This window comes from Dipodomys merriami, unplaced genomic scaffold (assembly GCF_024711535.1).
Source record: "Dipodomys merriami isolate MVZ:Mamm:240054 unplaced genomic scaffold, mDipMer1.0.p SCAF_6, whole genome shotgun sequence".
NCBI lineage: Eukaryota > Metazoa > Chordata > Mammalia > Rodentia > Heteromyidae > Dipodomys > Dipodomys merriami.
This window is the reverse complement of record NW_027206179.1, coordinates 40,512,285-40,536,845: the sequence shown is the minus strand read 5'-3', so window position 1 is coordinate 40,536,845 and position 24,561 is coordinate 40,512,285. Positions and strand designations below refer to the sequence as shown.

Genomic DNA, 24,561 nt, shown 5'->3' with positions numbered 1-24,561 from the left:
GCTTCTTGGTGGTGAATTGGAAATGAGTCTCATGGACTTTCCTGCTTGGGCTAGCTTCAAACCTCAATCCTCAAATCTCAGCCTCCTGAGTAGCTAGGATTATAGGTGTGAGCTATCAGTACCCAGCTAGCAACTTCTGTTTATTGCATAGTTTCCTTAATGACTTTTGTTTTGGTGTTTTTGATGAGTGGGTTCAAATAGGTTTTATTAATGAAAACTAAAAATGACAGACTTAAAATGTTTTAGAAGACAAAATTTATCTGGCATTTTTCCTCCCAATTCAGATTCTAACAGGAGTTAGAATCAATGAATATAAAAGTCAGTTCTAATTAGATAATCTTCCTTAGGGAAGAAAGCAGAGCTGTATCAAAATTTATTTTTGCCGGTGCTTTATCTGTAGCTCAATATCACTCAGTAATTTAATTCTGCTTATACAGAAATGGACTATTCAGTGGCTATTCTCTCAGTGGATGTGAATGAAATGTAGTTAGTTGTGATATTCTCGATCTCTTTCTCTCAAGTTGTCCCTGATGTGTTTGTTTGTTTTTGTTTTTGACAAACAACTAGATAGTTCTTTTTTGCCACGTCTTTGAGTGAACATTGCCCCAGTGAAAGCTTCATACTTTGCTCATCTCATCATTCAGAAGCTATTTATCTATTTTTTTCCACTGCCTCCTTCAAGCCCCCGCCCCGATGATGGCTGAATGCTTGATCAGCCCCCACACATTCAGGCGTATTTATTCCCGTAAAGATAGTGATACTTAAGAGTTTATTCTAAGACTAAATCTGTGCTGCCCAGTGACTAAGGACTGAAGCATGCACTCTGCTTCTACACTTACCCTCCTACCTAACTTGACTACTCAACATTTTTCTTTCTTTCCCTCCGAATCTCCTGTTCTGGCACAGTTCACTTAGCACATCAGTGCCAGGCCACTAATTGATTTCTAAAATCTGACATGTGTTTTTTTGTTTTCTCCCATCTTCCCTAATCGTACAGCACTACTAAGCAGGAAGGAATGCAAAGAACTAGAAAGTTCAAAGTCATTGAGGCTCTCTGTCCATTCACACAGTCTGGCTTCATGCCAATGGAGAACCTGGAACATTTGAAAAATATTTATCAAGTTTTAATCCTTTTGCTAAGTCTCTGGGACAGGTTGGTGGCTGTGGCATTTGTCTTGGTTGAACATGTTCTTTATGACCAGCGTTTCAGTAAAGGATTACTGTCCAATTTCCATACTGTTATCCACAGCTACGCTAGCTATTTTCTAGTTTTTTTGTGGCATAAACTTGGGAATTTCAGAGAAACTATTACTTAAAAGTGGCAGCCCTATTTCATGAAGAAACAAATTTTAATAAATGCTACTGCAGTTGAGCAAAAAGGACAAAGGAATATATTGAGTTTTAAAAAGTACAAATACATTTCATTACTCAAACCCAATCATATTTAGGCTCATACGTATAGTCACTAAGAAAAGTGAATATGAAAATTTAACAAGATTGTAAGACAATTACTCAAAGCTTATCAAATAGTTGCATGGCTTTTGTTTTGTTGCAATGGAAAGCTTTTGTAAGTGAAAGCATATTAAAGCCTGGTGTGAAATTTAGAATCATTCCAGCAAAATAAATAGATCTTATTGCAGTAAAAACTTGGGCGGAAATTTTAGGCCACTAAAGCTTTGGTTAAAAAAAAAAAAGAAGTACAAAAGGATGATTCTAGATGGATTTAAAAGGAAATGAAAGTACTGGTAGGTACCAACTTGTATTAACTCTAAGTTAGACTTAGCTTAACATTAAAAGAACACAAACATTCTTTTAAAAATTATACCATTATGATCATATGATCAAGTTTGATCATATCAGCATTCTGTAATTAACCATCAAGGTTTTTAAAAATAAGAGACCAGTTCCCATAGTAAATCTATAGCTTGTTTTTAAGTTATTTAATTACATTTTAAAGTTTAAGTTTAGGAGAAATTAGGACAGGTTTTTTTTTTTTTTTTTAAGTGAAGGTGGTCAGAGTGAGATTGTTCACTTAGAAACAAATTTGCAAAAACACCTATTAAATAATTCTTTGTAAGCATGAAAGTAGTCATCAGCCATTCTCTGACAGCAGCAATCACAGCTATAAAAATGAATCCTGTATTAACAGGAAAGGAAGAGAGAAAAAAAACATCTAGTTCACGACGTAATTTTATCTTTTCTAAAATAAACACATCCAATACTTTCTACACACATTAATTTATCTACACATCAAGAATGAGATCCATACCTCTGATAGACTCTTCAAAGTGAACTTTTTCTGCTAAGAACTTTTTCAAAGCTGTTTTACCGTGGAGTGGTGAGTAGGCTGTTGTGTATATACAATAGTCTAATGGTAACGCGTACTGTCAACATATGTACATATGTAGTAATATTATAGGCGTTTTTATTACAGCTTATTGTTCTGGCTTCTCAATAAGTCAGATAAAATCATGTACAAGAACATTAAGGATTAAGGGAAGTGGTTTCCTTTGGTGATTGCTGGCGAAACCTCACCCTCTCATAACAACATAGTAAATGGACAGTAATAGATTTGGCTATTACTTTCCAACAAATTCGGATGCCCATTTTTCAGAGCTGCTGAGTGTATGTTTGCGGCTTCTTGGGTTGTCTTTTCGTAGGAAAAGGTGTTCAGGGTATTAGATAAATGGATGACGTTCCAGTTCTGTAAATGTTCAACTCAACCTACCCCCCCACCCCCCAACATACACTGCTAGCAAAAATAAGCCAAAGATGTAATGTCTATTTAAACACCCGTTTGAGCTTAAATTAGATCTCATGCTCTGGCTAGAATCAACATGGTTTAAATAATAATAGCAAAAATCCTAAAAATTCATATTTTCCGCCCCCACTCCCACCCCTCCCACTCGACACACTAAAGGAAGAGGTGGAAAGGTGTGCAACTGGCTAAGGGGTTAAAAAAAAAAAAAAAAGCCCGAGCCTGGATGGTTAAGGCAAATTAAAAAACAAAACCCACAAAACTTGCCTTTAAACCTTTTGTTGGCATACCAAATTTTCTAAATGGATGCCTTCCCTGCTAAAGATCCAGAGGGAGGAGGGCTTTTATTTTCCTCTAACATGTACCATAGTGTCCCTAGTTTTCCGCTGAAGTCCCTTTTGCAGACTTAAAAATGTTCGCTAAACACGTCGCTAAATTTCCCCCCTCCTCCCCCCCCCCCCAACGCCTTCTGGGTTTCAGCTTTTGAGTTTCAAGTCCTTGCACAACACCTAAGACGTGCAATACTTTTCTCTCTCTCTGCTCCTGGCAGAGAACAGTCCGGAGAGATCTCCCTCCACGTCTCCACCCCAGTTCCCCCTCTTCCTAGATTCCACCCGCTCCTCGGCTTCCCTCCGCCCCCCCGGCTCCGCCGGCCCAATCTGTCAGAGAAGTTGTGTACAAACTGCGCGGCAGCCCTGCGCGCGAAGCTCGTGGCCCGAGGGGTGCGGTTCGGCCTGGAGGAGGCGTGGCCTCAGGGTGACTTTCTCTCTTCTCATAGGCTAGCCTCTCCAGCCAAGACGGCCTCGGCGCGTCCGGATTCGTAGACGTGCTGCCAGTCAGGCAGACGGGCCCCGCCTCCCCGGAGTTGGGTGAAATAGAGGCGGGCGTCAAGTGTCAGTAGTCTCGGAGCAGGTACGCGCGTTCGCAGCTCGCTGGAGGAGATCGGCGGTGGCGGGAGCGGGCTCCGGAGAGCCTGAGAGCGCGGCGGGGCGGGGCGGGAGAAAGTGGCCGTCCGGGGGGACGTTGGCGGCTACGCGAGGCCGAGCGGAAGACTTTTGGCTTTTCGTGCGCGCCATCGAGAACCGTGTTCGCTGTGGGCCGGAGGGGTTCTGCCCGGAGCCTCCCCTCCACCCCCGCGGCCCCGCGCCGAGTTCGCCGTCCCGAGCCAGCGCGGGCTACGCGGAGAGCGTTCCCGACCCGCGCCCCGCGCCCGGAGCCGCCCCCCGACTGCCCATGGCGACGCGGGTGCTGACCATGAGCGCCCGCCTGGGACCCGTGCCCCAGCCGCCGGCCCCGCAGGACGAGCCGGTGTTCGCGCAGCTCAAGCCGGTGCTGGGCGCCGCGAACCCGGCCCGCGACGCGGCGCTCTTCCCGGGCGAGGAACTGAAGCACCCGCACCACCACCACCCGCAGGCGCAGCCCGCGCCCCCGCAGCCCCCGCAGCCGGCGCCGCCGCCCGCCGCCGGCCCGCGACTGCCGGCCGAGGAGCTGGTCCAGGTAGGAAGCGCGGCTCCCCTCGCTCCCGCCTCCTTCCCGGAGCTCGGGCGTGTCCCGCCGCTGCGACGCGCGGGCGACAGGGGCCGCTCCAGGCTGAGACGAGCGTCGGGGCGCGCCGCCCCGCCCTGCCCTCCCTCCCGGCCTGGGCACGGGGTTTCGCGGGAGAGTCGAGCACCGGGGCGGGGGGGGGGGGGACCCCGATCGGGGGTGTGTGTGTGGGGCGTCAGTGTGTCCCGGCGGGTCCGCCTGGCAGGGCTGGAGGGAGGGTGCGGGGGGGGGGGTGTCCGGCGCACCTGGGACGTGCCGGGTGAAACCTTGGCTCCCCCACACCCCAGTTTCCTTACATCACCCCCGCCCTCCCAGAGCCGGGGTCGGGTCGTTCCCCTTCCCACCCCGTGGGGTTTGATGTGGGAATGTAGATGGGGTGCGGCGGGGGATGGGGGGGCCTCTTCCCCCCCACCTCCACCCGCCCCGGGGCCAAGCGATCGCGGGGCCCCGCTTGGCCGAGGAGAGTTGGGAAGCGCTGAGGTGGTACTGGAGCTCTTGTGTTTTTTTCCTTAAAAAAAAAAAAATAAAAAGGAAAAGACGAAAGGAGGGAGGGAGGGAGGGAGGGAGGGAAGGCCAGGGGTGTTGTTTTTCTTCGCGTGCGCGTAAATTTCCTCCCGAGCCGCCGCGCTGAAAGCTGGCAGTTGGCTTTACACTTGCCCGGCAGCCGAATTAGAGCAACCGCCTGTTTCTCTCGCCCCCGCACGGGAGTCAGAGAGCCCAGAAAAAACTTGCCGGGACTTTCAGCTTGTCCCAAGCAAGGAGGCGAAGAAGGGGCGGGGGGGGGGGGGGGGAGAAATTGGAAACAGACCCACATGCAAACAGCTGGAAGAGCTAAAATCAGAAACCACTAACCGCCGCCGGAGCACAGTGCACGAAAAGGGTTTTTCGTCCGGTTTATTTCCAGACGCTTCACGGCATAGCTCCTTGGTAGATCAAGTCGTGGGGTGTTCGTCCGTTCCCCCTTCCTCTCCCCCCCCCCCCCGCCCCGCGCCCGCGCCTGGGTTGGAGGGGTGGGTGGATGGGGGGGGTCGCCGCGCTGGGGGAGAACAGAGGCATTTGTCAGAGATGTACCTACTCACATGACCACACGGCGTTGATCTTTTTATTTTTAAATCGTGTGTATCCGGGAAATCCCGTCCTCATCCACCCGCATGAGTTGACGGTAAGGTCCGAGAATAAACGTTTGAAATTTTAGGAGCAAAACAGGACTGTCTCATTCACTGGAGTGAGGAGCCCCTGGCTCCTAGGTAATGCGAGCTATTCCATTCCATTTTACTCGGGTTTTGGTTTTCCTTTTGAGATTTCCTTTTCATGGCTGGGGGCTGGAATGAAGATTATATCCTAGGAGAGGAGAATGTCGTTAAAAAAAAAAAGACTGAGACAACTTGTTAGGATCGAGGCGAGGACCTTACAAATCACTGGGAACTGTGTAGTGATTTGAATGTGGCAGTTGTCTAGGGGACACCAAGAAGGTGAGGGATGACTGGGCTTTTTACAGAGTAGGGGGGAATGTAGCATTGGCCCACTGAGAAGGGCCTGATAAATGCTTTACTGATGACTGCGCTAGCATGGAGCAGCCTCTCCCCACCCACGGACTTCCTAGCACCAGTCTACCAAGGGAGTGATTTTTCCCTTAGGTAATTAAAGATCTGTTGTAGATAGATATATGAATAGAAACATTTCATTATCATATTAACCAATTACAGAATCTGCTGGTTTTAAAAAAATCAACATTTAGCTCAAATGTTGAATGTGAAATTGTTTTGTTTTGGTGGGTACTAGGGTTTGCCCAACACATTGCGTTTAAATTTCCGTTGAATGAGAAACAAGAGAAGGCAGGAAAATAGGCAAAGGATGTTTTATAGTTGATATTTTGGAAATACCTAAGCAAGCCAAGACCAAAAAAAACAACAAAATATTTTTTGCAATATTATTTCAAAGGTTTGCCTAGCTATTTTGTATATTCGCAGTAGAGCATGTTAAATTTCACTTTGAGACAGTAGAATTGAGCTAGTTTGGCAAGACTTCCATACTATACTTGAATTGCACACTAACTGCGCGGAAGGCAGGGTGCCCCACTTGCGCCAGGTAGAGACTTTATTTTTGCATCAGAAGGGGCAATGCCTCTTTTTTCTTTTTCCTGGTTTGTCTCTTTGTCCGAGGTTGATATGTGGAGCGATTTTTACCCAAGAGTGCCATTCAGACTTTCGTAAGCTTCTAGTGACCCAATAATTACACAATTGACAAAATACATGTAAACCTGATATGTTGGTAAGCAAGGTGCGCCTGAGAACTTGACTCAGGAACATTGCTGGTAACTTCTGGGGAGCCCCACTTGTCCTTCCTGAGCTCAGACCAGGTGGATTATGCGTGTTTGTCTCTCTTTCTTTTTCAGACAAGATGTGAAATGGAGAAGTATCTGACGCCTCAGCTTCCTCCACTTCCAGTAATTCAAGAGCATAAAAAATATAGACGAGACAGTGCCTCAGTCGTAGACCAGTTCTTCACTGACAGTGAAGGGTTACCTTACAGTATCAGCATGAATGTCTTCCTCCCAGACATCACTCACCTGAGAACTGGCCTCTACAAATCCCAGAGACCGTGCGTATCTCACATCAAGACAGAACCTGTTACCATTTTCAGCCACCAGAGTGAGACGACTGCCCCTCCTCCGGCCCCGACCCAGGCCCTCCCTGAGTTCACCAGTATATTCAGCTCACACCAGACCGCAGCTCCAGACGTGAACAATATTTTCATCAAACAAGAACTTCCTACACCAGACATTCATCTATCTGTCCCTTCCCAGCAGGGCCACCTGTACCAGCTACTGAATACACCGGATCTAGACATGCCCAGTTCTACAAACCAGACAGCCGTAATGGACACCCTTAACGTTTCTATGTCAGCTGCCATGGCAGGTCTTACCACACACACCTCTGCTGTTCCGCAGACTGCAGTGAAACAGTTCCAGGGCATGCCCCCCTGCACATACACAATGCCAAGTCAGTTTCTTCCCCAACAGGCCACTTACTTTCCCCCATCACCACCCAGCTCAGAGCCTGGAAGTCCCGATAGACAAGCAGAGATGCTCCAGAATTTAACCCCACCTCCATCCTATGCTGCTACAATTGCTTCTAAACTGGCAATTCACAATCCAAATTTACCCGCCACCCTGCCAGTTAATTCACAAAACATCCAACCTGTCAGATACAACAGAAGGAGTAACCCCGATTTGGAGAAACGACGTATCCACTACTGTGATTTTCCTGGTAGGTGGCCTTAACTGGGAATGCATCAGTTTGAAATTGTGTTTGTGTGTGTGTATGTATTTGTTAACTAGACCTTACATTTTTACATAGAGAAGTGCATTTGACGGTTAAAAGCAGACCAAGTTACTTTAGAGTCCCTCTCTCCCCTCCCCTTCCTTCCTTCCTTCCTTCCTTCCTTCCTTCCTTCCTTCCTTCCTTCCTTCCTTCCTTCCTTCCTTCCTTCCTTCCTTTCCTTCCTTCCTTCCTTTCCTTCTTTCTGTTCATTTTCTTTTGGTGGTGGTAAGAGTTGAACCCAGGGCCTTGAAAACCTCCTATTGTTCCATATCCCATTTCTGTTTTTTTTTTTTTTACCCCGGTATGAAACCAGTTTTTGGGGGGGAGGAGTTGTAGAACATTCTAAAAAAAATAGGAACAAGTTACCTTGGATTTTTTCTCCCACTTTAATAGTAAATGACTTTTAATTACATTTAATGGAGTTTTTTTAAAAAAGAAAACTAATACATTTTATTAAGTTTCAAATTAAGTGCCCTGCACATAGATTTAGTAGGGGAAAACAATGTGAGATGCTGAAGTGTTGTAGGCTTTAGCTTGTGGTTAGTACAAGACTCTCCAGGATAAATTTAAGGATGGTTTCCATAGTATATTTTAATTCTTCAGTAAGATATGGAACCCCAAATTGTAAATTGATTGCAAGTAAGGAATATGCCCCACGTTGCTAGTGTAAGCTGGTTTATGATTAATATCAGGCATAATTTATTGACTGGTACATGATATGGCATGACGTGCTAAATGAAAAAGCATGAAAAATTATAGTCATCTCAGATAATGGTTTAGCACTGTCAACTCCACATCCATTAAAATTTAAACTAAAAACATATACTATAATAGCTTTTAAGTCTCGAAAGTATGTATTACTAGTAAAAGCACCTACTGAAATATAAACACAAATTTTCCATTTGTCTTTTGGATCCATTACCTGTATTCTTTCTTTCCTACGAATGTGATAGATAAATAATCACTTTATGCCTTTAATAAGGTAATGGGCACCTGCTCCGTAAGTCTTAAAACTGGAGCTTCCAATATTTCATCTAGCATGAGAGATTCCATCTTTAAAGCCAGATTTTAAACACTGAATCATCAAATGTAAAGCTTTCAAAAGGATCTCCGAAATGACAAGCTGTTCCTCCTCTGCTTCTTTATTTTAGGTTGCACAAAAGTTTATACAAAGTCTTCTCATTTAAAAGCTCACCTGAGGACTCACACTGGTATGTAATTTTCTTGTTAATTCTTTGAGTTGTGTAAATAGTGTAAGTGGTATTCATCTTTTTAAAAGCCAACACATGTTTGATCTCTTCTTTCTTCTGTCAACTTATTTTTTAATGGCCTACCTTTCTCAGCACTGGCTGTGGGGCTCAAAATTCAGTTCCTTGAGAAAGCCCTGCTCAGGGAAGGCAGATGCTCTCCCGCTCCGCCCCCTTCTCCCTCACTGCTTTGCCCTGTCACCTCATGTAGAATCAATTACCCAAAACATAAACAGCAATGTTTACTAAGGAGTTTTAACACTCTAATGGCAATGCTATTTTTGTCTTGAAAGAAAGGGGAAAAATTCTCCTAGGTAAATTGGTTTGCTTCAATAAAGCCATTCAAACATGAAAATACTTTCTACTTAGCATGTGCACAGCATAACTGCTTAAAAACATAACTTGAAAATGTTTGTTACTTAGCATGCTTGCTATGCTTCATGAAAGGTAGGCCAGAAATTGTAAGGTATTTCAAATAGTGTTACGGTTTAAAAGTGATACCACACCCTCTGATCCAGCCCCAACTTGATATGTTTGAAACTGTTCTCTTTATTCTAGTTTACATTTCACCCTTGTTTAAAACATGCTTATAAGGTTATGCTTCTAATTTTATAACTATTTGTGTGGTTAAATCGATAGCCATCTTTTGAGAGCTTTGGAATTCTAAAAGTTTATATCAGAACCCATTTTAAGATAAAATGTATGCTACATACTTTACGTTAAAGAGCTTCACATATATTTTCAAATATATAGATGGTTACAATTTGTGTTTTTTTGCCTTAAAAAAAAGATAATCTTAAAGGAAGGAATTTAGATATAATGCGATTGTACTGTTTTCCTCAATAAATACAGCCTTACCTATAGTTCAAAGGATAAGTTTGCTATTAAAGGCAGTGACCTAGCAAAATGTATTATTCCATCATTGCTATGGAAACCAAAGTATTCAACAGTTCCTTTGAATGGGTGGTTGGATTAGTGTGAGGACTTGAATCTCCCCAGGCTAGATGTTACTATGGAAATTGAGTTTTGATAAATGAAGTAGTTATCTCTAACTGCTACATTAAAAAGTAAAAGCCTTTGAACAAAGGTCAGTGCTGAGATAGGGCCCTGGGAGGAATATGGTTGCAGACATTCAGTATGCATGTCAGGAAGTATTGCTTGATACCCAACAATAAACAAGTGGCATCAACTGCAATGATAGATACAGGGAGCTTTTGAGAATCTGATTTTAAACAAAGACCCCTTTCCCGCATTTATCTAAGAAATGAATGGCTTGCTTTGGCCGGAGGTTTTTACACAAATGGATTACATAAAAGAAAAGATCCTATATAAGCAACCCCAGGTAGAAATTGTGTTTACAGTTAAGCGCCCACCAAAGAATTTTAGGTCTAATGAAAACTTTTGAAGTTTTCAAAATACAAATGACAGGTGCCAGGATAAGAATCTCATGTAACTATGCAAAAATCATCCTCTGACAGGCTAGGAGTTGTATTAGGAAAGCGTTGCAAATGGGTTTTTAATCTTGAGTTTTTGATCCAGGGGACATGGATATAACTTAGAAACATTTGAACTATATTGTTTTTCTCTTTTGGAAGGCCTTGAAGCTGGAGATAGGAAGGGTAGGGTTAAAGTCCGATAATAAAAGGAGCACAATTGCATATAAGGATGTAATCAACTGCTTATTGCAGGGATGTAGTCAGGCCATATCTAAATAGCCTTTCAACCCCTGTTGGGGTTTAGTGTGCTGAATACTTGTACCTGGGATTCTGGAACTTGACCTGCTGGCAAAGAAATTTAATAGTGGGTTGTCTTAACAATGTTCCTACTAATAAAAGCAAACTAAAAAGAGGACCTAGGCCTGCTTTGGGTCCCATGCATCGACTTTTTCACCTGCTCATAAATATTGTGGCCTTCAACATCTAGTGAGTGAGCATGTAATCCAGTTTAATAAAGTTTTGTTTGATAGTCTTTCAAATGCCTTGGGGAGTGTTGGTGCCAGACTCACTCATCTGGCTAAACCCGTTCTTGGGTAATCATAGAGCATTGAGGTTGTTTTCTCCTCATTTCTAGTTTCTAGACAATGCCTCTTAAAATTACCTGGCCTCTCATTGCATCCTCCCCACCCCACCCGTTTGTCAGTGACTATCCAAACCAGCAAAGGCTTGCTTTTTCTTTCTTTTTTCTTTGAAGGCCCAGGAAGATGAAACAGTTTTTCATCTCTAATAGCATTTTTTCCCTGCTTCTTCCCCCCATCCCCCCCCCTTTCCCTGCCCGCTTCCAACTTATACAGCTATTAGTAAGCTTTAAAGGCTATATGGCAATGTTGATCTTTTATTTGATGACACAAAAGGAATTATTCGGTATAAATGACTGCCATTTTGCTGGTAGAATGTAAAGTGCCCTAGCATTTCTTTGGAAAATAATTGGAAGTGCCTTAAAATGTCAAGTTACCATATGTTTTAAAAATGATCTAAGAAATTACAACTACATCCTTCTGCATTGTTTAATTACTTATTCTGGAGTTTTTACATTGAAAATGATTCTTTAACTTGGATTGCAAACTGAACTTAAGCAAATAGTCTTTCCAAATCAGAACATTTTCTTTTTAACTGGGGACAAAAGAATTAAAAAAATTTTTTTCTTAAGTTATAGATATCATAGTATTCAAGTTTTTTAAAGTGCAGATATTTTTATTTCTTTATTTGGAAGCCATACATAGATATATAAAGTTGTGTCTTTTGGGCGCTAGTTGGCTCATGGCTGTAATCCTAGCTACTCAGGAGACTGAGATCTGAGGATCTGGTTTGAAGCCAGCCAGAGTAGGAAAGTCCATGAGACTCTTAACCTCCAGTTAACAACCAGAAAACTGAAAGTGATGCTGTGGCTCAAAGTGGTAGTGTTATCCTTGAACGCAGAAAGCTCGGAAACAGCGCCCAAGCCCTGAGTTCAAGGACCACAACTGACAAAAAGGAAAAAGAAATGCTCTTCTTTGTATGGTCAGACAAAAGACCTGAGACATAATTTATCCTTACACATGGAGAAATTATATTTCACGTGTGGCTATATATGTAAACTAGCACATACTGACAGGTCCGTACTTAATTTTGCATGGGTGAGTGAGTGTTTGTAGGTGTTATTCGTAGTATGCATGTACCATATTTATCATACCTCTGTTGGAAATAGTTATATCTGCTTCCAAGCAACAACAATGTCAAGTGGTATATTTTGAAATCAAAATGTTTGTGCTTTTGGATAGCATTTAATTGAGCCTCTCATTGAAATTCTCATTTCTTATTACGTATCTAAGAGGCTATACTCATTCTGTCATTTTTGAAATTGGCCCCAGGCACCTTTTTACGTCAGTAAGATTGATAAATTATTTCTGCAACTCTTACTGGATTTAATTAATTTTTTTAAATTGTTGTTGCTGAGGGATCAAACCCAGAACCTGGGGGGCATGCTAGGCAAGTAATCTACCACTAAGCTACATTCTTGGTCTCTTTTCCATAAATTTCACAGTGAAGACATTTCTCAGCTTTCTGGAACAGGGCAGAAAACTAGCAGTGAATAGAGAAAAGTCAGCAGCATATTCACTTGGCACAAGTGGCCTCACCCACACGCACAGCTTCACAATCGTCTTTTGATTATTTTGTACCTACCGATCATTTTGTAGCTACCGATCATTTTGTACCTACCGCACTTTACCAAAGGAAACAGACTATTTGAAACACTCTCACCGGAAAGATTAACATAGATATACAAAAATGGATTGAGAAGAGCATTGCATTTAAGGTTCCCTGTTTAAGAATTACATTAAGTCTTAGAAGGAATTTTAGCCAGAGCTTACTTGCAAAGGAGTGAATCCCTGTCCTTTTCCTTACTTTATTTCCTAGCAACATTTGTAAGTAAGATGATTCTATGCCTACTTTGAAAATACAGAATCCCTCCTTGAAGTTGTCATTTTAGTTAGTGGTTAGGTACTAAAACATCCTTGGGTCTAAATATTTCGGGTCTCCTCTTCTGCTCCAGGCTCAATTTATCCGTTGACTGTGTCTAAGTATAGATGTTGTCAAAATATTGTTATTATTGACACTAGGGTATTTATTTTTCCTTATACTTCTCTAATGAAAGGTATAGCCAGAATAATATGAGCGTAGATCCTCATTATTTTCTCCCTTTAAATTATAAAATAGGAGTGAAAGCATTTAAAGAAAGCACTAGGAAGAATTTATTTTCAGGCCTTCATGGATGGAGATCATAGTTAAGATCTAGAATCAATATTGGTTTAATTTGTCTATGAGAGTTTAAAAATAGGATCTAGAATCAATATTGGTTTAATTTGTCTATGAGAAGTTAAAAAAATTATTATTATAAAGGTGATATAGTTATTATAGTTACATAAGTATGGCAAAGAGTACATTTCTTCTTGAATGATGTCACCCCTTCCCTTGTTCTCTCTTGTAGCATTTAGTGGTCACTTACAAAATCTGGTTAAAAGTTTCATGTTTAGCCTTACCAGGCAGGGTATGAACATTGTTGACATTTTGTTTTCACTTGCCACTTTAAAATATATTTTCTATACTGACAAATTACAGGCTTTTTTTCTTTTATTTATTTTTTAAAGTAGTGGCTTAAAGAGACCTGGTGGGTCAGACCCCAGGAAAGGTATTTATGAGCCAGAAAGCTTAGGAACAATTTTTTTTAATGACTCACTGGGAAGATTAAACTTTGCTTCTGAGACTTGTTTCATCTGAAAAACATTTACATAGGAGGTTGATTAAACATTGTTTTGAGATGATAAAGCTTATCAAAGGTTAAGAAGTATAATTTGATTCAGCAAACGTTTTTTTTCACCCCCCCCCCTTTTTTTTGTGCGGAGAATCCAGAGATGAAATAATCTCCTCTTAACCCTTTGGGTTTTAAATTAGTCGGGGAAGCTAGTTCTTACGTAGATGTAGAATTGCTGGGTGGAAACAACTATCAGCCAGCCCCGTGGTGGTCTAAAGAATGGAGAGAGTAATGCTGCTTTTTTTTCAAGTTATATATTGCCCAAGAATTTTATTTGGCAGATATTTTTAGAATTTAGTAGCTATTTACTTCATCAAGTAAACATCTTTTCTGTGAAAGATTAGAAAGAAAGTAATGTCCTACTTGAGTCAAAGAATCTCTCCATCACAGCGTTCCTCTTCTGTCAGCCTGTATTATTTATATTCCAAGATCTCACAATTCTGATTAATGACGAGGTACTGTTTTAAAAGTGCACAGTAGATTACTTACAAACAAACATTGACTCAGAAGAATAAGTATATTCTATCTTTTATAAATACAGAATTATATAAAAGAATAAAACGTATTTCCTGTGGGCTCCTTCCTAAAATGGCTAACCCTCAGGAGTAGCAGTGGGATCCACTATGTGATAATCTTGTCACGTGGAAACTAAAGGGAAGGGCATTGATCCTGACGCATTCAGTGCTGGACGAAATGGAAAGACGGAATGTTTCTTAAAAGAAAGAAAAAAGAAAGAAAAAGGTAAAATATTCCGTTGCAAGTATACTCTTTCTTTTTGGTAAGTTAGTTTGGGATCTTATTACCAAGAAAGCGAATCAGTGTTGTGTTTTTGTCAGGCGATTCAAAAATTGGTGTTTCATTTCATTAACCCTGTTAAGGTTTGTATTTGGAAAAGTAGCCGTAGAGCTCAAAGGCAATAGCATATACTTGTAATCCTAGCTACTCTGGAGGCTGGCAAATGAGGATTGAGGTTCAAAGCTAGCCTGGGCATTGACAAATCTGGGAGGTACTTTTCAATTAACTAGCAGAAAGCCAGAAGTTGGAAGACTAGCTCAAATGGTAGAGTGCCAGCTTTGAGCAGAAAAGGCTGAACAAGAGAATCCAATTCCCAGAGTTCAAGACCCTAGTACTTGCACCAAAAAAGAAAAGAAAAGAAAAAAAAAGAAAATGTAGCCAAAGTTCATGAGTGTAGAGGCTCACTATACTGGAATGTAGACTACCAGTGTATGCGCACCACCCCCACCACTACTGTCTTTGACCTGTACTCCTGGCCTCAGAACTCTTGGTTTTCTTCAAGTCTATTCCACTTGTGCAAAAGAAAATGTATCATGGAGTTTTTGTTTTAATCCCTGTACAACTTGAAGGGTGGGGAAGAATTTATTTGAATTTTTTTTTCTTCCAAAGGGGGGGAAAAAACGTTCTTACCTAAATATATGCATTTATTCAGATTAACTTGGGCGGTCCTAGGCAGGGTGAAGTTCCACATTGGCCTTGTGTGCCTTGTTTTCATGAAAACCACCCAGAGGCTGGCCAAGCACAAGATTGGTTCTGAGACATTAGGAAAAGCAAGGCAGCACTGCAGGGTCAATAAGATGATCCTGGCGCTGGGGAACATGAAGAATGGTCAGAGGAGCACAAGCAGAACCATTTGAGCCTTCATGCCTAGGCTTGAACCCAGGGCCTTGCGTGTGCCAAGCACATGTTGTGCTGCTGGTCCAGGGTCCCCAGCCTGGTTCAGAATAAGTAAGTGACCGCAATACACACAAAGGACATGCCAGAGGTTTTCTAGAAGAGGTACAATGAATTCGATTTTAATGAAAACGATAAACAGGATTGAGGTGACAAAGAAGGAAGTTTCTTAATATATCCCTTAACATTACTTTGATCACAGTGGGCCCCTTGCTGCCAAGGGTTCTATATATAGTAAATGTTAGACTGACTTTTAAGGTGAACCTTTTCCTGTTTCAAGTGCGTTGAGCTCTAGTAAAATTGTTTTGAGTGGAAAATCACTGGCATGGATATGTGAGGCAGCATCATCATTATCCTACTTTACCGATTTTTCTCAATCTAACTCATATCCTTCAGTGTTTTCTGTTTTTTTCCCCCTTTTATTTATTAGAAGCAAAATCCAATTATTGAGACTCTAATTTCAGAAACTAAATTCCTGAAGTCTGATGATGGGCAAATACACTTCTTTGAGGCTGAGCAGAGATCACGTCTTTGGTTTTGCAAGGCATTTAGTGAGGCTACAGATGATTCTTTTTGTCTTTATCAAATGCTATTAATTTGATTGTATTGTATCTAGAAGAAAACCGATGTGTAAATTTGCCATTAATATAAAAAAACTTATTTAATATAATTATTGTAAGAGAAATGTTTTCTTCTGTGATTTTCTTTTTTCCTTTTGTGGTGTTGGGAATTGAACCCAGGGCCTAGGGTCCTGTGCATGCTAGATAAACACTCTACCTCTGAGCTACATCCCTGGCCTACTTTTTTTTTGTTGTTGTTGTTACTTGTTTTTTTGTTAGAAGAGTGGATGTAGAACATTCTAGGGAATGGTCTTGGTATGAATCTATTGACTATGTTCAGCAGAGCAGAGAAACCTCCTATTACATTGTGGTTGTTCAAAAGTCTTTTTTTTCCCCCTATCTGCTCATCAGAAGAAAATAGATCTGTTTTAGTTTCTTGCTAAAGGTTTTTTGAATGCCTCACAAACATTCTGCTAATACACTGAAATTTTACCTAGTCTAGGAAAAATGAACTTTCAGACGGATAAGTATGGATGGCTGACAGATAACGAGCATTGTGTAGAGTTTGCAGGATCCCCCAGTGTTCAAGATACGGGGCTCCAGGGACAACTTGGCTCACCTAGGGTGTGAACTGGGCCTCACATGCAGGGTTTAAGGGCTGCCATGAGTCCATTAAAGCTATTTATTCCTTACCTTCTGAGTGGCTTTAGAATCTCAAGTAAAATTGAGCAATCTGTATGTCTTTGAATCATTCAAAGAATGTATTAGTGTTTGCTAATGGGAGTGATGGAAGTGAGACATTGGAGAGAGGCATGGCAGGCCAGGATATTCTTCTTCTTTTTTTTTTTCTGTCAGTCGTGGGGCTTGAACTCTAGGCCTGGGCGCTTCAGCTCAAGGTGAGCGCTCTACCACTACTTGAGCTATGGCGCCACTTCCAGTTTTCTGGTGATTCATAGGAGATAAGAGTAGCACAGACTTTCCTGCCGGTGCTGTCTTTAAACTGTGATCCTCAGATCTCAACCTCCTGAGTAGCTAGGATTACGGACATGAGCCACCAAGTTAGGAATACAGACTTGAGCCATTGGAGCCTGGCCTGGCCAGGATTCTTTTTTTTTTTTTTTTTTTTTTTTTTTAATTGTATTTTATTTTATTTGAGAACATACTGTACAAAGGGGCTACAATTACATGGGCAGGATAATGCATACATTTCTTACCAAGCATTGCAGCCTCCTCCTTTGTTTACCCTTCACTTCCCTTCCCCGCCTCCCCCCTCCCCCCACCCAATTTTACCCCCCTCCCCCCACCCAATTTTACCCCCCTCCCCCCACCCAATTATACCCCCCTCCCCCCCCCACGCCGGCATTGTAAAGCTGGTTTTGACATGACATTTTGTACTTCTCATTGTTGCAACAGGTCCACCTGAATCCTTAAACGACTTGTTTGTCCCCATCTACTCCACATGTTATACTGACATCAAATATAGTGAAAACGGGGGTTACACTGTGGGGGAGGGACATACAAAGCAACAAAGAAAGCCATTTAAGATTTTTTTTTTTTTGGTCATGGGGCCTGAACTCAGCTCTTCAGCTCAAGGCTAGCACTCTACCACTTGAGCCACAGCGCCACTTCCAGCTTTTTTCTTTTTGCTTATGTGGTGCTAGGGAATCGAACCCAGGGCCTCAGGCATGCAAGGCAAGCGCTCTACCACTGAGCCACCTTCCCAGCCCCATGGCCAGGATTCTTAATGTAGAGCTCCGGTCTTAGCCTCTCACTCACCCAGTGGCTGTATTAATTGAGACCAGAAGTCGCAACTCTGGGACATGCTCAGTGGAATTTCTTCCTTTTCACTCCTAATGTTTCTCCTACTACTACATTTTAATAAAAATATTCATGGCCTCATCAATGTGGGTAATAAGTATGTTTAACTGGGACTTTTTTTTCCTCAAAGGTTAAGGATTCGCAGCAAACTATGCCTATGGTTTTAAAGTAGACAAAGCATGTGCATGCTTTATTTGAGATAAAGCTGAAGATTCTTTTCCATTGCTGAACAAGTTTGTCACTTCTTTTTTTTTTTTCCTCTTTGCCTTTGGAAAGTTTCACATTAACAGCATGAGAACTTAAAAATACAGTTGATGTTGAAAGAGCTTAGCTAAATATTTTAAATTGGTGGTGTTGGAAAGAGATCCTGTAAAAATCCAATTAAACTTTTGAAAGCCCTATCCTGTTGAAATATAACTTGAAGGAAGTGAGTTTGGTTTCCCAGAAGTACTGTGCATAGTGTTTCTGGCTGAGGAAAAAAGGCTTCTACTCTGCTGTTTGGCTAGAAATTGGGTACCAGCTTCCTCTACAATGTTTTACTTGAACAGTGTTGACAAACTTGAACAAATCCCATAGAAACTGCCCCAAGTGGGGAATAGTTGTCTTGCTTTTATAGTAAGACTTGGCCCCAGAAACCAGGGCTCCAGACACTGGTTGTATTCTTGGCTAAATAACCCATAGATTATTATTGCAAGCAAAACCCCAAATGTTTTAGGAACTTTAATGGCTACCGTGTTTCAACCAATCAGTAAAGTAAATTAAAAAATAGTGGTTCAGTTTATTACTTCCTAGCCAGTAAAAATAGTGAACAAAAAGAGTCTAGTGTCCCCTGTTTCTTAAATAAACTGCAATTCAGTTCTCTTGCTATTTTAGTTATTAAAGTCAAAAGACTTTGGGGCTCTTTAGGAAGTTTTTTTCCCCTTGCCTCAGACATCAGAAATAAGTCTTTTTTTTCCCTACTAAATAAGCGCAAAGTATTTAAGGAATATGTTTGTTTCATTGCGTAATGTCCACAAGAAACAAATATTTCTGTGTAGAATTTTTCTGTTTGGCTTACATTTGTGATCAGAATAGCTGTATTTGCTACTGGAACTAAAAATGTATTAAATATATCCGAAGTGAAGTTAAGCAAAATAAAAGTGGGTTGTCTCTTATGTTACTTAAAAGGTCAAGTGTATTAGTTTAACCTTGTTCACAATTTACTATGAGAAAGGACAAATGAGATATCCATCCTATTTGGGGATAGAAGGTCTTGCTGAATAGCCTTAGGTTTGCCTCAAACTCATGATCTATTGCTTCAGTCTTCCAAGTGCTGGGATTATAGATTTGTACCGTACCACTACATGCAGCAGAGATGGCACATTTTAAAATGCAGTGACAGGAACCCAAAATGGAATTAAAAATAAATGTGCATTAGGTCAGCACCAGAAGAAGGGGAGAAGACAGGTGGCTGTGGGTGCAGATCATCCGAAGTGAGATGAAATCTCCTGAGAAATAATTGGCACCAACTTCACACAGCCAATTCTAGCCTCTTTTCTTTTTTTCCATTTCCTTTTTTTATTGTGAAAATACTGTACAGAGGGGTTACAATTACATGGGCAAGATAATGAGTACATTTCTTATCAAGCATTGTTGCCCCCTCCTTTGTTTCCCCTTCCCATCCCATCCCATCCTCCCCCCCACTCAACCCTCCTCTCCCCCCACTAAAGTTGTAAAGTTCGTTTCTGACATAAGGACTTGTATGTCTCATTGTTGCAATGTAGCCCCTTTTCTTTCTTTCCTTCCTTCTTTCTTTCCTTCTTTCCTTCTTTCTTTCTTTTCTTTCTTTCTTTCTTTCTTTCTTTCTTTCTCTTTCTCTCTTTCTCTTTCTCTCTCTCTCTTTCTCTCTCTCTCTTTCTCTTTTTTTCTTTCTCTCTTTCTTTTTCTTTCTTTCTTTTCTTTCTTTCTTTCTTTCTTTTCTTTCTTTCTTTTCTATCTTTCTTTCTTTTTCTTTCTTTCTTTCTTTCTATCTTTCTTTCTATCTTTCTTTCTTTCCTTCCTTCCTTCTTTCTTTTCTCCCTGTAGGATTTCTGAGTTTTAGTGGTTATTGGGATAGTAAAATTACACTGATCGGGTCATGTGGAAACTCAGATGTATGGGTCATGTCTTTTAGAATTTAGGTTCCTTTGGGTAATTAATTCTACAGAAGTGTTGAGCAAATCTGAGGTTCTTCCTTTTCAGAAGAATGTTTCAAGGAAGTCAGAGAACAAGTACTCATGTGAACCATTCAGATCTTTCAATATGCAAATCAGCAGCAGCAGAACTAGTTCAGTTAGAACGAAGTTTTGAGGTACATACAGGGAAGTAGATAATTTTAAATAGGATTGATTCTAAAACAACAAATTAAGACTAATTTAATACTAAGTTGTGAACGTTCTGCAGCGAGGAAACGGGAGAAACACTAAAATAAGACAAATTGTAGGTAAAGGGGTTTAAATATGGATTCATCATGGAAGACAGGGCTAAGGACTTTTAGAAGGTTTTACATGTACATTGGGTTTAATTCACAGTTGTTTTGGAACCGAAGCAAGCTGGTTCTGTGCCTAGAACATAAGACCTGATTATGATGACTCTTTATGATCTTTTGGGTGCAATATTTGACCAAAAATAATTTAACATCAGCAAATGAATCGTCTGTTTACCAATGTGAATTCAGCACTAAAATGGCTGATAGTAAATTGGGGGCCATGGTTGGTATGCTGAGTTGCTGTGGTGCCTAGAATTCACCGTGGGGGTGGTCCCATCACCCCCATGTTGTCTTCCCTGGCCCAATAGCCTTTTACTCCAATGGTAATTGGGGTTGGTTTATGTTGAAACCCTATATAGCACAGTGATGGAGCCCCCCGGTCCCCAACTGGTCTGATCATTTCATGGACTTTGGCTGCTGCAGCAGTCTATAAAAAGAACCCCGAAGTGTTTTGCATTTGCCTCCAGTGCCTGTTCCCCAAAGACACATATGGATGGTTTTCTTTCTGTAACTCAAGGTTCTATATCATCCTGAGCTGACCTTTCCCTAGATGCCTGGGGTGGTGGGTGTGTAATAGTAATTTCCTTCGTTTGGCCCATGACAGTAAAGCTCAGCTCGCCCTGTGGTACCAGTGATGTGATATGATGTGATGATGATGTCTGGCGCCCTGGCAGCCTCCTCACACGCTTTGTTCCTCCTCACAGGTGAGAAGCCCTACAAGTGCACCTGGGAAGGCTGTGATTGGAGGTTCGCCCGCTCGGACGAGCTGACCCGCCACTACCGCAAGCACACGGGTGCCAAGCCCTTCCAGTGCGCCGTGTGCAACCGCAGCTTCTCGCGCTCCGACCACCTGGCGCTGCACATGAAGCGCCACCAGAACTGAGCGCCCGGAGGCGCGGGCCCCGCTGGCCCCGGCTCAACTCCACACTAACTATTCCTATAAAAGAGAGAACGAAATACTGGAAAATGTATATTTTGTATATTTGAGAAAACAGGGAATACATTGTATCAATACCAAAGTGTTTGGCTGTTTTCAGAGTCTGGAATGCTGGCTGTGAAGGCAGGTTTCATCTCACACAGGCAGCCACGCGTGAGCGTGGGCCGGGGTGGAGGGAGGGGCACGCGCGTGTGTTCGAGGCTGGGCACCCTCGCTCTTCGCGACAGTGTTTAGTAAATCAAGTTTCAGTCACCGGAAGGATGGAGCGGGATGTCAAGATTTTTACTTGACGTGGAATAATTTCTTCCTCAATATTGGATAATTCCTTAGAGGTGAGGTACGCACTGTACCTGGCAATTCACAAATAGCCATTGAACAAATACTTTTCTTTTTATATGAGTTGCCTATATTTGCTATTGAAAATTTTGTAAATATGCAAATCAGCTTTATAGGTTTATTACAAGTTTTTTAAGGTTCTTTTTGGGGGCGGGGAGGGAGTCACACTTCTTTCAAAAATAACCATGAATACATTTACAAATAGCATTTGGGGGTCGGATAACCTCTCCAAATATTATTACCAAATTCAGTTCTTTGGGGAAGGGAATAATCATTCAAATGAGTTTTAGGAAAGGAAATCTCATGCACTGATTAAAGCAGGATTATTTTAAATATGGAAGATGTTTTATAAATTCAAGCTTCAAAATCGTTACAGTATACAAAAGTTAAACCTCACAATAAGCTAAATACAGTATCGGTTTTTGTTTTTGTTTTTTTTTCCAGAAGGACATGTGCTTTTCACATAGAAACATTGAATTTATGACGCAGTTTTCGTATCCTGAGATGCTTGTGCAGTACTGTTGGTTAAATGACAATTTATGTGGAATTTGCATGTAATATACAGTGAGACACAGTAATTTTATCTGAATTACAGTGCAGTGCAATTAGCTGTTAATACTGACGCAGTGTCTGCCTTTAATATCAATGATAGGTTGAAAGCTTAAGAAAGCAAGCGCTATTCCATATATGCAATAGAAAATAGTAATGTGATGTCCACGCTGTTAACCAAAGGGCAGAATAATAAGCAAAATGCCAAAAGGGGTCTTAATTGAAATGAAAATTTAATTTTGTTTTTAAAATATTGTTTATCATTATTTATTTTGTGGTAATATAGTAAGTTTTTTTAGAAAACAATTTTCATAACTTGGTAAATTATAGTTTTGTTTGTTAGAAACGTTGCTCTTAAAACGTGTAAATAGACAACATGGTGTAAATAATTTTGTAAGAGGCTTCAAAATGTTTATACGTGGAAACGTACCTACATCAAAAGCATAAAATCGGTTGCTGTTTTGCTTCTTTTTTCCCCTCTTATTTTTGTATTGTGGTCATTTCCTATGCAAATAATGGAGCAAACAGCTGTATAGTTGTAGAATTTTTTGAGAGAATGAGATGTTTATATATTAACGACAATTTTTTTTGGAAAATAAAAAGTGCCTAAAAGATTTATGTTGTCCCTTTCTTTACCTACCATAGTGAAGAAACTTGGGTCTGATGAAGGTAGCTGATAATGAGCAACCACCTCTGATGCGTTCATAGGAAGAGCATGTTGAGCTGTGTGGGGTGTGCCTGTGATCCAGCATGGAACATAAGAGTATGGGCTAAAATCAGCCTCAGCTCTAAGACCTGTGTCAAAACAACCAAGATACATTAAGATAGAAGGCAGAAGAAGGAGGCTTTTTTTTTTTTTTTTTACTTAGTTTTAGGCTTTTTTTTTTTTTTTTTTTTTAACTCAAGGCCTTGCTCTCTTTTGCCCAAGATGTACTGAACCTCTGCTCAAGAGGTGCCGCTTGTTCTGGCCTTTCGCTGGTTGCAGAGGAGAGTTTGTTCTAAGACTTGCCAGGGCTGGTTTTGAATTGAGATCTTCAGTTCTCAACATCCTGAGTAGCTAGGATGATAGGCATGAGTCAGGTATAGTTTTTTATATTGTTTTGTTTTTGCCAGTCCTGGGGCTTGTGAACTCAGGGCCTGGTCACTGTCCTTGAACTTATTTTTGCTCAAGGCTCGTATTCTACCACTCGAGCCACAGCACCACTTACGGATTTTTCTTTTTTCTTTTTTTTTTTTTTTTGGGTCCGGTTGTGGGGCCTGACCTCTGGGCCTGGGCGCTGTCCCTCAGCTCTTCAGCTCAAGGCTAGCACTCTACCATTTGAGCCACAGCGCCACTTCCGGCTTTTTTCTTTTTTGCTTATGTGGTGCTGAGGAATCGAACTCAGGACCTCAGGCATGCAAGGCAAGCGCTCTTCCACCGAGCCACCTTTCCAGCCCCACTTCTGGCTTTTTCTGTTTATGTGGTAACAGGAATCAAACCCAGGGCTTCATGCATGCTAGGCAGGCAGTCTACCACTAAGCCATATTTCCAGCCCCAGGCATAGTTGTTTGTTTTGCCAGTCCAAGTGCTCAAATTTGGGGCCTGGACGTGTCCCTGGACCCCAGTGCTAAAGGCTAGCACTCTGCCACTTGAGGCACAGGGCCACTTCTGGCTTTTTTGAGTATTTTTTCGGAATCTCACAGGGACTTTTCTGCCCAGGTTGGCTTTGAACTGCGATCTTCAAATCCCTGCCTTCTGAGTAGCTAAGATTGCAGACGGGAGCCACCTGTGCCCAATACAAGCACAGATTTTTGAGTACTTAACTGTGAACACCTCTGTAACTTCATTAATACTTCAACACTACAGGGTAAACTTGAAGGTGCTAGTTGCGACATTTTATCTGGAAAAATGAATAGGACATATTTAAAATATAATTTTATTACTAAGGCGTTATACAGAGCTGTTAAACCATTTCACAAGTTAGGTAATAAGTATATTAATTTTTTTTGTCACCTTTTACCCCAGTTTCCCCCTTACATCCAAGAATTGGAGTTTGAAAAGTTGTATCCAGGGGCTGAAGGTGACTCAGTGGTAGAGTACTTGCCTTGCATGCGTGAGGCCAAAAAACATCTATTTCAGTACTGGGAATCAAACCTGGAGCCTTGTGTATGGTTAGCAGGCATTCTACCAGAGATAAAAGTTGAATTTGTATAATAACAATGCCTCTGTCTTCATTCATTTCAAATACTGTTCATCAATGGAAGAACTGGGAATCCTTAGAGGAACGGTGATTCCAGGCCTGGGGTGAGAAGTAGGCAAGCTATACCTTGAGTGCTTGCGAGTAAGCGATTGAAAATAATAACTGACAATGCTGGGGCTAACTCAAAGCAATAACATTTTTCAAAACAAAATACTACACAGTTTCAAAGAAGGGAGATAAAGAGAACTACAGATAAGGGCCTATTGAAAGTAACAAAATACACGTCTATCCATATTGATATAAGTGAGTAAGGCAGAAGAGACAA

The 24,561-nt window shown here is 41.4% G+C and overlaps 1 protein-coding gene across 1 annotated transcript; it reads left to right on the top strand.

The window, feature by feature from the left end:
* The first annotated feature begins 3,682 nt into the window (after positions 1 to 3,682).
* Positions 3,683 to 22,668, top strand: Klf5 (KLF transcription factor 5). The gene is made up of 4 exons (XM_070002857.1): positions 3,683 to 4,255; positions 6,699 to 7,572; positions 8,778 to 8,837; positions 20,939 to 22,668. Exons 1-4 carry the CDS (start codon positions 3,992 to 3,994, stop codon positions 21,115 to 21,117), a joined length of 1,377 nt encoding a protein of 458 aa, XP_069858958.1. The 5' UTR covers positions 3,683 to 3,991; the 3' UTR covers positions 21,118 to 22,668.
* Positions 22,669 to 24,561: the final 1,893 nt, after the last annotated feature.

Bases quoted from the DNA above. Each gene is read 5' to 3' on its own strand.
- Klf5 (XM_070002857.1), top strand. From the start codon at position 3,992: ATGGCGACGCGGGTGCTGACCATGAGCGCCCGCCTGGGACCCGTGCCC. The intron at 7,573-8,777 runs GTAGGTGGCCTT...TCTTTATTTTAG, and splicing joins CCACTACTGTGATTTTCCTG to GTTGCACAAAAGTTTATACA. The intron at 8,838-20,938 runs GTATGTAATTTT...TCCTCCTCACAG, and splicing joins TCACCTGAGGACTCACACTG to GTGAGAAGCCCTACAAGTGC.